The 11323-nt window shown below is 46.3% G+C and overlaps 2 protein-coding genes across 4 annotated transcripts; one reads left to right on the top strand and one right to left on the bottom strand.

Annotated features, from left to right (window-relative positions):
• The first annotated feature begins 141 nt into the window (after positions 1 to 141).
• Positions 142 to 2335, top strand: churc1 (churchill domain containing 1). Of its 2 annotated transcripts, none has more exons than XM_035617805.2 (4): positions 142 to 301; positions 817 to 952; positions 1804 to 1874; positions 2006 to 2335. In XM_035617805.2, the coding sequence occupies exons 1-4, from the start codon at positions 263 to 265 to the stop codon at positions 2096 to 2098; spliced, it is 339 nt and encodes a 112-aa protein (XP_035473698.1). In that variant the 5' UTR covers positions 142 to 262; the 3' UTR covers positions 2099 to 2335. The 2 variants fall into 2 exon arrangements, with proteins under 2 accessions (XP_035473698.1, XP_035473697.1); XM_035617804.2 differs by lacking the exon at positions 142 to 301 and adding an exon at positions 339 to 561.
• A 551-nt stretch (positions 2336 to 2886) lies between these two features.
• ttbk2b (tau tubulin kinase 2b) lies at positions 2887 to 10953 on the bottom strand. 2 transcript variants are annotated; one of them, XM_035617796.2, is made up of 15 exons: positions 10545 to 10953; positions 10036 to 10132; positions 9676 to 9823; positions 9001 to 9074; positions 8751 to 8891; positions 8494 to 8598; positions 7697 to 7762; positions 7515 to 7607; positions 7288 to 7413; positions 7026 to 7183; positions 6618 to 6807; positions 6104 to 6318; positions 5566 to 6010; positions 4396 to 5114; positions 2887 to 4020 (listed from the first exon to the last, which is right to left on the bottom strand). In XM_035617796.2, exons 2-15 carry the CDS (start codon positions 10102 to 10104, stop codon positions 3669 to 3671), a joined length of 2901 nt encoding a protein of 966 aa, XP_035473689.1. In that variant the 5' UTR covers positions 10105 to 10132; positions 10545 to 10953; the 3' UTR covers positions 2887 to 3668. The 2 variants fall into 2 exon arrangements, with proteins under 2 accessions (XP_035473689.1, XP_035473690.1); XM_035617797.2 differs by having other exon boundaries at positions 4414 to 5114; positions 10545 to 10949.
• Positions 10954 to 11323: the final 370 nt, after the last annotated feature.

The raw sequence follows: 11323 nt of genomic DNA, 5'->3' as shown, positions 1-11323 counted from the left end.
CCATGTTTGTTTGCTACGTAAATTACGTGCGATGGGCGACGCGCAAGATTTTGACGGCGGCCATTTTTCCCCCGTAGATCTACAAATCATGTGGAGTGCGCGACCACGGCGGATTTGACCGGTGAGGATGTTTTATAGCTCTGATAGGCTTCACGGATACGGAAGAGGAAGATTGAGCTTTAATTAAAAAAAAAGGCTACGCTGTTGACAGTCTGCATTATCGTCTACTAGCTTAAACAAAAAAAAAATAAAGAAAGTTAAAATGTGTAATGGCTGCGTACATAAAGAATACCCGGACCGGGTGAGTTGTGGTGACTGAGAGAGAAAGAGCGATTCATGTTTGTCATGACGCACTGACGCTAACTCAGCGGTAGCTGAGTAACTCGAGCGTTATTAGTTACGTCAAGATGCGCCTCGAACGTGTACGCTGCAACGTCCGTGATGCATTCGACACCGGAAATGGGTTGAATGTGATGTTAAATGTTGGCATTCAGAGGTTACAGATGTGACCCCCACTGTACCGGACGGGCAGCAGTTTCTCTAGCTGCGTGTTGTGCTGTGGTAGGAAGGGTGTGGTTGGGCTCTCTGCATACAGTATGTGGTGGTGGTGAGGAGAGGAAACACATTATATTGAAGTACTATTCCACCAGTGCCACCTGAGGTACTTCAACTTGTGTGCTTTTTACTCTCAGTTGGCAGTTTATTAGGAACACCCGTCCGAAATGACCACAGTGTGGCTCTTGTAGCGTTGGAGGCTGCAGCTTGTTGGTGTTGCTGAGGTGCACTGTGTCATATTTTGGATTTTTCCTTGCGCAGGGGAACACGTGTCTGGAGAACGGCTCCTACCTGATGAACTACCTGTGCTGTGCCAGCTGCCACCAGAGGGACTTTGTGCTGATCAGCAACAAAGCCACCGAGGACGACGACGGAGAGGAGATCGTCACATATGACCGTTGGTGTCTCGTCTTCCTCCTCAGCTAGAAAGAGACAACCAGTCAATTACAGTGCTGACACATCTACCAACCATTTTTCAGTCGAGTAGGGTAGAACCACCAGATAATACACTCAACTTGCCCTCCATCCACTATCTAGAGCGCTCAAGGGTCAGCTGGGCCAGTCGCAGCTGACGTTGGGCGAGAGGCAGGGTACACTCAGGACAGATCGCCAACCCACAGAGACAAACAACCCTTCACAGTCAATTTAGAGTCTCCCATTAACCTAACAACCGACCTGCATGTCCTTGGACTGTAGGAGGAAGCCCGAGTATCCGGAGAAAAAACCCACGCAGACACAGGGAGGACATGCAAACTCCACACAGAAAGGCCCCCGGCCGAGCTGCACCACCGTGACACCCTAAGACCTGGTCATGGTCATGAAAAATGTAACCTTTGAGCTCTGTGAAGTCCTCCTTTTGGCTTCATTCCAGATCACTCCAAGATTTGCCATGACAGGCCACGGCAGTGGATAGCACTGGCGCCTGACGGCAACAATCTTGATTTTCAGTGATATTCGGGTCAGGGGACCGTGGGAGCCGTTCCAGAAGCTTCAGCTTGTGTTTCTTTGAAGTAGTTCATGGTGGATTTTGAGGTCTGATTTGAATCAAACTGTCCTCTTGTGGAAGCCAGCTCATTTCCACTTGTGGGTGTAAAGCGTCCACACACTTTTAGCCATATAGTGAACTTGGTTTCTTTACGAAGTGAGACTAGACGAGATTCGCCATAACAGCTCAACAGTTTGGTAATAATCTCTCCACCGTTAGTGTGTTGGTGAGAATATTTCACTTATGTTCATTTGTCCTTCCAGATGTTTGTAAAAACTGTGACCACGTCGTCGCCAGACATGAATACACTTTCTCTGTTGTTGACGAGTATCAGGTAAGTGATGTTTTCTGGCTTATTTACCATAACTAGGCAGATTGGTATGTGATGATTACACTTGATTTTTAGAGACTTGTTACCACTGAATTCTTTTAACATGTATATGACACCTGTTATGTGTTGTCCAGGAGTACACCATGCTCTGCATGCTGTGTGGAAAGGCGGAGGACTCCATCAGTGTTTTACCAGATGACCCCAGACAGTCTGCCCCTCTCTTCTAGACCTCGACAGACCCCAAACCTGAAGGTCATCACTCACTTTTAAGATCAACCAACACCAACATCAACGTGCTGGCAGCCCCTCGTCTCCAACCATTTTTATCATCCATTCAAAAGTATATTCTTGGCTGTTTATTATAGCAGTTGCGCAGGAAATATAGCTTTTTACGACAAACGAAAAATATTCTGTATGTTAACTGATTATGAACTGTAAATAAACTTTTTATTTTGCCACTATGACCCCTCTGCATTTTACCTCCTTTTTTCTTTACCAACAAATAGCTATAATTTGTTAACATCTGTGCATATTTATTTTGGCAAATGGCTTGCCTTAAAAAAAAGTATCGCTTATAGCCACCCAACTGTTTTGGTTTTGTTCATCTAGTTTGTGAACCCAGAGTTTCCACTGTGCATTCTTGACTGTGGAAACAGCGATTTGATACAAACAATCTCACCACAAGGTCAAGGGTAAAGCTTTGGTCTAAACTTTGCAGCCAACATAAATGATAAGTCTTAAAAATGCACTGACAGTGCTGCTAAGTTGTTGCTGCTGCATTTCGTTTGCATGTCAGTTTTCATTGCTGCGAGTGCCACAAACCAAATTCCCTCAGTCAGTCTAGGTTGTGGCAGAGTGGAAAAGAACCTGGAGAAATAAAAACCAAACCAGAGCAAGACACTAGCTGTGGACTAATCCTAAAAATCATAATGACATCTACATTTGTAAGAAGGAAATAACATATTTTTTGAGATGACATGTATTCAACGTCTGGTTTAAAGAAAAGGTTTTTAAATTGTGATAAAATTGTGACAAGTGATGAAAGGTTTTTTAATCAGCTCGTCTCTCGTCATTTTCATGAGAAATAAAAATGCACATCGTCGTTGGCTCTACATTATATGGTGTATTTTCATCAGAAGCAGTTCAATAAAAATATAGATGTTTTCACCGATCGTACAAATGAATTAAAATCATAACAAAAAAATCCTTTGCAATGATGCTCATGCACTTTTACAATACCTTAGTATGAGTGCAGTTAACATTTACAGTACATTCTAATAGGCTGAAGTCTCTCGCATGACAAATAGTTTCCTAGCAAAGTAAAAGCAACACTACAACACGGTGATGTGCCAAAAATGAGCAATTCATTGATAAATAGTCCGACTGATCAGTTTTACAGGAGTGAGGTCAATATGGGACTGCAGCTTGTAGTGTCGTTTACTATTGGTGTTCTTACTGTGCGTATACGGGTTTTTTATTAGCGTTTACCATTTTCCTGATGGTACATTTCTACAGTTAGCATCATTTTTACATCCCTCAATTATTAAAAGGATTTTTTTGGTGACCAATAGGCCTACATGGAGTTTTCAGAGAGAGAGAAATGAGAGGTAAGAGTTGGCAATCTCAAGGTTTCCTCAACTGCAGGTCATCAAGCAACATCGTCAAGTATTTTTGAACACATCCAATAGATGAATAAATAAATAAATAAATACAATTTATCATACATTTTATATTACATACAGTACATTCCCCCATGAGTAAATACTGTATTTACACATGCTATCGAGTCTAAGACAGTCACCGGTTCACTTTCCCAGAACCTTTGCTCTCGTGGGTCAAACGCTTTCCCCGGGAGCTGTGGCCCCACTGAATCTGCCCGCTGGTCCCGTCCTGTGGCTGAGCGTGCCGGGGGGGAGGAGACCCGGACAAGCTTGTTGGGGAGCGGCTGAGTCCCGGCCGCGCTCCGCCCTCGCGGTGTTCCTGGCGGCAGGGGGAGGAGCTCAGCGAGCGCTGCAGGGAGGAGGAGGAGCTGCGCGGACGGGGAGGAGGGCTGAAGAGCATCCCGCTGCGGTCCTGCATCAGCTGGGTCAGACTCGCCAGGAAGTCTGCGTCACTGGTGCTGCTGGCGCGCACTCTTAGCCGCCGCCGCCTGGAAACAAGAACACAAGACAGTATGTTTACAATGCAAGTACAAGGAAATCACATGAAACGATGCGTGTGTGTAATTATATCTAACTGATATCAGCCACACTGTTTCCTGTTCCTGTATCGTGTTGCCGCTATTGTGAATCAAGCATTTCCTACCGCTGCTGGTTCACAGTAAATTTATTACCTGGCTACTATTGTGAAAGTCACATGTATTCGCCAGAGTTACAGGCCACAGGCTGCAAACCATCAACTTTTTTAAGTAGCTTCTTTTACAGTGACAGTCATGTTCAGTTAGAGCTTTAAACATTGTCTAATAAAAACTGACAAATGTCCTTATTCGTCTTCTGTTCAAAAATCTGTATCGTTTTATAAACACCTTGTGCATAGCTCATACCGGTTGTCCGTACACGGGCGCATGGGCGGTTTCCCAGGAGGTGGCCGGGGCAGGAACCTGCTTGTGAATTGCTCAGGTACAAAGGTGGCGCTCACAGGACGTGGGATTTTACTCCTGCTGCCCGACGAGGAGGACAGAGAGAGGGGGTCTTCGCCGACACAGTCGGACCTGGAGCCTCGCTCCGAGGAGAGCCGGTCTCTGGGCAGAGCGCAGGGCAGGTTGTCACAGGACAGAGACGGGGAGGGGGAGTGGGTGGGGGAGCCAGGCACCGGGCTGCTCCAGCGATGGCGTCTCTCCATGTGGAGGTCCCTGCTCACGGAGTCCAGGGGGGCGCCGGGGTCTCGCACTGGGATTCTGCTCAGTTTTGGCGATGAGGGAGAGTCTCTTCGCCGGAGCAACGCTGGAGGTGGCGAGGAGGAGACCGTGACGGTGCTCTCCATGGCGCCTCCTACGGTGTCGGCTTGGGGCTGCTGATTAGGCTCGGAGGAGCGGTCGGGCAGACCAGAATCACTCTCCGGGTCTCTGTCGTTGCTCAGGTGAGCTGTGGGGCCTTTGGCCGGGCTTGGCACTGGACCCAACTCCAACCTCCCTCCGTCCTTCAAGATTTCCTCTGTTAGTCGGTCAGAATTAGCAGACGGAGCCTCCAGTGGTATTGCGTCGCTCTTCTCTTGTACAGGTGACTTTGGCCCAAAACTGGAGGACTGAGAAGAGTGAGATCATGTTAAATGGTTCTTGAAGAAATTATGAAATAATGTGACATTACTGCACCGAACAGGGATATGAAGTTTTTCAAAATTTAGCAAAAAAAGCCTTGAAATATTACAGAAGAGGAATCCAGTGAAAGAAAATCAAATCCTATTTGATCTAAAACCTATCCATTTGTAAATAGTACAAAAAATAAAAGTCGTGGAGCTGCACATAATCATGAAAAGTTATAAAGTATGTACTTAAGCCTAGATCCTAATTTCCATTACATCTAGTTTTTAGTTTTTCATCTAAAGTTTCTTTCTACAAGAATTGTATCGAATAAATTCCTGCTGATGAGGAGAGAAGCCAGCTAACAAGCAAATAATGGTATATGTTTAAATTTAAAACAAATTTATTTAATTTGCCCTCAGTTAATTGTACAACACAATGCTAGGTCCGCCCTACCTGGTCCATCGGAGGTCTTCCCATGATGACTGAGGGCATTTGTCCCAGCATGCCCGGTAGCCTCCTGTGGCCAAGTAACCACGTCCCGGGCATGGCCATCTGAGACAGGACGGGGCTGCTCGGCACCGCGGTGATCTGGCCGTCATGTGGCTCGGCAGCGTGTTCGTCGGTCTCGGCGAGCTTGTCCTCATGCGGGGCCTCGGCCGCAGGTCTGCTTCCACTGCCTTGCTCCAGATCCAGCATCACCCACTCCTGATAGTCACCCTCTTGGGGCACAGGACTGAGGTTCACGGCCACAAAGCCACTGCTCGCCGCGCCCTCTTCAGGGTCAGGGGTTGCAGTGCCGGAGTGCTCCTCGTTGCAGGAAGGCGTCTGCTGCCCGCCTCCCATCTCAGGTATGGATTTCTCCCCGACCTGAGAAAGGACTGGACGCCGTTTGCCGAGGCTGACAAAAGAAATTGGAAGCTTTAAGATGAGATTCTCTTTGTTTTTTTAAACTGAAGTTTTTACTACATTTTGAGGTCTATCGAGTACTTACTAGGCCTCAAGGAAGCGTTCAATGGTGGGCTTGGGCTCGGGTGCGAGTCTCTTTTCGAATGCCAAGCTCTGACTGTGTCTCATCCTCCTTAGCAGCGGCGCGGCCCTTTCCAGGAACATGGTTTCTGATCGCACCCGTCGGGGAGAGCTCTGTATGGAGCCGGTGTTGGGACTCTGGTTCCCCTGGTTCTGACTGTGTTCGTCCTCACTCACCACCTGAGGAAAACACACAAAAAAAAACTAATTTATACTGATTTGGTATCTCTAGACATTTATTTCTTTAAATAGGGAGGGAGGCAGTCCAGTTTCTTCTTTAGTAAAGTATTAGGAAGATAGTGGGTGACAGTAGATGAGCTCCTAGTAGGTTCCTATTCAAGGCCAGAGATTAATGGGATTTTATCCATTATAAAATGTCCAAGCAAGGTGAATGTAAAATTAAATTTTAGATTAATGTAGTGATGTACTCATAACTTTGGGTGGGTGGGAACATCCGCAGTTAACTACATTGACCTGACCTTCCTGATAATCTGCTGGGCTTGTTTATGGTTTCGGTTGCGGTCCATCTCCTCCCATACATCTCCACCAGGGGTGGTCGGCGTGGGGATTAGGGGGCAGTTGTCGGCATCGCTGAGGCGCTCCCCTTGTAGGACGTCCTCGGTGTTCTCCCGCTGCAGCTCGCCCGGTAGCACTGAAGCGTTGGCCATGCTGTGGAGGAGGAGAGAGAGAGAAGTTCACCCTGCGGCTCGTTTCCACAGCACAATTTAGAGCAGCGATTTCTCCGACTGTGCAGATTTCTAGTCTGAAAAAAGAGCTGCAGATATGTATTTGACTACGTATCCAGCAGTATGTGAAGATAATACACCTGAAGCAATTCAAAATCTAAATGCTACGTGTCAATAGTTTATGTAATTAATTGTTTTCACCCTAAGTACGCTGGTGTGAGACGAGTGAGCTGCTGAGCGGTGGTTGCCGCGGCGGTGATGGTCAGCACATCGTCTGAATCACATTTCTCCCAGTCATAAGCATCGTTCTCCAGCACGTTGTGGCTCTTCATAGCGCTGTCGAACACTGACATCAGGTGCTGTCGCAGAGGAAATAAATAACAGGCATCAGCGTTTGACAGCTGCAGAAGAATAAACAGTATATGTATAATATCGCTGAATAATAAAACAAGAGATTGCTAACCTCATAGTCGGGCTTAGTGAAGTAGTCCAAGGTCAAGATATGATCCAGGAAAGCAGTGAACTCTGAGGGAAGGTGCTTCAGCATGAGCCGATGGTCGTATGTCTCTTTAAGATTTCCTACTTGTTCCTGAGGGCAGACGGAAAAATGGGAATTTCCGTTGATAAACATGCGCATGTTTTAAATCAAAAAAAAATTGCAGTGCGTAAAGTATCGGAGATGGCACATACTTTGTCTTTAATCTTCCTCCAGGGAAGTTGACCAACCATGAATTCGACCAGCATGTAGAAGAGGGACCACAAGTCGTCATGGCGACCCATTTCCTGCAGATTCGCACAAGCGAGGATGAGGAGGCAAGAGTGGATGGGAAAAACTGAACTGCAGTCAGAGTGTGTCTTTGGTCCATACTCACCTTATTCTTATGAGCATTGATTGAAGCGTATCGCACGGTTCCTCTGAATCCGGCCACAGGACGAGGCTGAAAGACGTGGTAGAATGACAAAGAGTGACTGGAACACAAGTTATACACTCGTATATACATGGGCCGGACCCTCAGTAATGGCTTTACAGTGGATTCATTAACGAAGCGCCAAAGGCAAATGGACGCAGTGTGTTTAGGCTTAAACATATTTCAACTGACTAAAATATATTCTACTATTTGTCTACAAAGCTCTCACTGGTCTTGCCCCTCATTATATTACCGATCTCATGATCCCATATTCTGCCCGTAGGACTCTAAGTTCATCGTCACAAAGAGTATTTTCATCCCCCATTTCTCATCTAAAAATAAAGGGGACTGGGCCCAAAGCTCAGGAATAGTCTCCCGTCCCACTCTCGATAATTTAAAATCTAATTTAAAATCCTACCTTTTTAATCTTGCTTATAATTCTGTCTCATTCTTTCTCACGATCCTGTTAATTTGTTCCCCACCTCAGGCCAACAATTGTATATTTGCACATCATTAAGCCAGAATATTTCAGTATTTTGATAAAGCTCCAAAAAAGCTTAATAAAAAACATTTTGATTACATGTAGTATCTGATTGTATTTTTTTTGTTGTTATTTTGTAATAACACCTTTTTGTGTTAACAAATGACAAAAATCTTTAACAGCTGACAGACTAAGCATTTTCAGAGAATAACTAATTAATTGGATCTTCGAATAAATAAGATAAAACAACGCTTGCAGGAAGCTGGCACGGGATACTTACTGGACGGACTTCCTGGCTGGAGTTGGTAAACTGACGAGCCAAACCAAAGTCAAGCATATAGCAGCATCTGCAGGTACTGGCCAGTCTTCCCATTGCAAAGTTAGACTGGAGAGAGATAAACACAAACAGGCTTTAATTCAACCATACAGTCACTTTAATACTGTGTGGCATGCTATATAATTGAAATTTTCTCCAAGTTAGCGAACACACAATGATGACAAATGTGAAAAACCATTGAGGATTTCACGTCAACTTACTGGTTTGATGTCACGGTGCAGGAAGCCCACAGAGTGGATGCTTTCAATGGCCTCTAAGATCTGCTTGCCAAGTCTCAAGGTTGTGGAGACGGAAAAGGTGCCGCGGCTCATGGTTCTGCGCAAATCTGCCAGGTTCCTCCCCTTCAGACAGGAAGTCAGTGTTGCATAATGAGTGATATGGTCTCAGAGGCAAAATAAATACTTGATCAGCATTTACTGGGGGAAAAAAGGGGGAAAAAAGAAGTCCTACCTGGAGTTCCATCACCACATAGTTGAAGCGATCGTTCCTGCCACAGCCCACAAAGCGACATACATGGTCTTTGCCTATCAAAGAAATATATATGTATATGTTCATATATTTACATATCAATACGTAGATTACAGACAAAGCCTCTATTCCCTGTATATGTACATATATACACTAATATCAAGAATAAATATGTGTATCCAATTGTAATAGCATGTATTACTTCTGATTAGACCCCCAATACTTAGATCATGAAAAATATATTTATCTTCATGACAGGATAAATTAAATAGAATTTATGAAAAAAGAACATGGAACCAAAATTTAATCAAGACCTTTTGAGACACTTTTATCACCAGATAGAATGAAATTCAATACATTTTTCACTGTCTTACGTCTCGAGCTACGAGGGAAAATCAGTGCACTCAAAGAGGCAAACAATTATGCATTAAGACCATTAATTTATTTGCATTCATGTGAGATTTTTTCCAACTGTACTTCCAGGCTGTATGAAACAGTAACACCTAGTAGAGCTATGGATGAATGTGACTTGGACCCAGATAAGTGGGGATAACATTTTTAACACTATGAAACTAGGCCGACAAAGTTAACCATGAGCTGGTTGTTATCAATCCTGAACTGCTCCATCTCTGACGGGAGCGTCCCGGCATCACTCACCCTGAAGCTTCTTGAGCACAGCCACCTCCATCTTCAGCACCTGTTTGGGTTGCTGAGCAGACTCCACCTTCAAGGCGACGGTGGCCTGGCTCAGCTGATCCAACACCTCGTAGATCTCCCCGAACCCCCCTCCGCCGATCTTCTTCGTCTGATGGGGAAGAAGAGATTATTCATGATCAACCCCACACACACACACACACACGCACACACACACACACACACACACACACACACACACACACACACACAAGCACAGATAGATGTGGAGAAATGTGTGTGTGTGTGTGTGTGTGTGTGCTCTTGATTTGAATCAAGTCAGCGTTTTTTTGGGGGGGGGGTTGCTGAAATGACACCACTCACCACTTTCCATCTGTCTCGGACCACGTCTGCCACTGACAGGATGTCCGTGTGCTCCACAGCCCCACTCATCCTGAGGGCTCTCAGCTGCAGCCTGCACCTGGCATCGGAAACACGAGGGGGAATCAGAAATGTTCAGAGATCAGCCCCACCTCAGGTCCCCCGAGCATCATCGCAGAAGACGCTAAGCTAGCCACATGCTAGCTGCTGGACAGCAGCATTAGGCATTGTCTGTGTGTGTGTGTGTGTGTGTGTGTGTGTGTGCGTGCGTGCGTGCGTGTGTGTTTGACTCTGTGCCAAATCACGACTATCGCTGCGGCGATCACTGGTCCTACGTGTAGAATAAACCGGTCGTTTGGGACCGAGGAGCCAGCTGGAGGCTAATCTCGCCTCCCGACCGTGTTCGCCGCGGCTGCTGATGTAAACAAGCTAACTTAGCATCTTCACCAAAACGATGAGCCGCTGGGCAGCGAGCGACTCTCTCTCTCTCTCTCTCTCTCTCTCTCTCTCACCTCGCTCCGTTGCAGAAGTGCGGTCGTGGTTAGCGTGTCGAGTCCGAACGGAGCCCATTGCTGCCGGTTCTGGGCGGTAGGTCACGGCGACGGACCATGTCTGCGGTTCGCTCGCGGTTCAGTCAGCTAGCATGCTAACGGACGCGGCGATGCCCCCGTGCGCCGCTTCACAGCGCCGGTGACGTCACAGCATGGGCAAGTCCCGCAGTCCGGCATCCGACGGTGACTCTGTGGTCAGTGCTCGTGTGCATTAACACGGTGTGTGTATGACCACTGGCGCCCGCAGGTGATCAAATGCGGTGTCAGTGACGCAGTGGACAGGTAATATACAGCAATACTGCAGCAGCATCACCGATATCCTCCTTGGGTCCTTGATCGATCCTCATCATCACGACTGTCGACAAGTAATGCAGCAGGGGCGTAGCAGTGGATTCTGGTGCACCTTTCAGTGCCCACACCCAGGGAGACTCAGTCAGAGCAGGGGTGCTGCTCAGAGAATTACATCATATTAAAAGGATAGTTCAGTGATTTTGGAGTGGGGTTGTATGAGTTACTTATGCATAGTTAATATGTTACCTTAAGGAGGTGGTGATCAGCGATGTAATTTAACAGAGTTTGGAGGGGAAATGGAAGTAGCACAATTACTGCGCAAACTAGCACTGGCAGAGTACCAGTCCGCAAATCAGCTGTCACTCAAAGCTAACATGGGGTGTTGGTGCAGGAATACCTGGCCAAAGTACTCTTGAAAAAAAAAGTGCAAACTTAAACGACTGTCTGGC

This window comes from Scophthalmus maximus, chromosome 18 (genome assembly GCF_022379125.1).
Source record: "Scophthalmus maximus strain ysfricsl-2021 chromosome 18, ASM2237912v1, whole genome shotgun sequence".
Lineage (NCBI taxonomy): Eukaryota > Metazoa > Chordata > Actinopteri > Pleuronectiformes > Scophthalmidae > Scophthalmus > Scophthalmus maximus.
The sequence above is the reverse complement of the archived record's forward strand: the minus strand, read 5'-3'. Positions and strand labels throughout refer to the sequence as shown.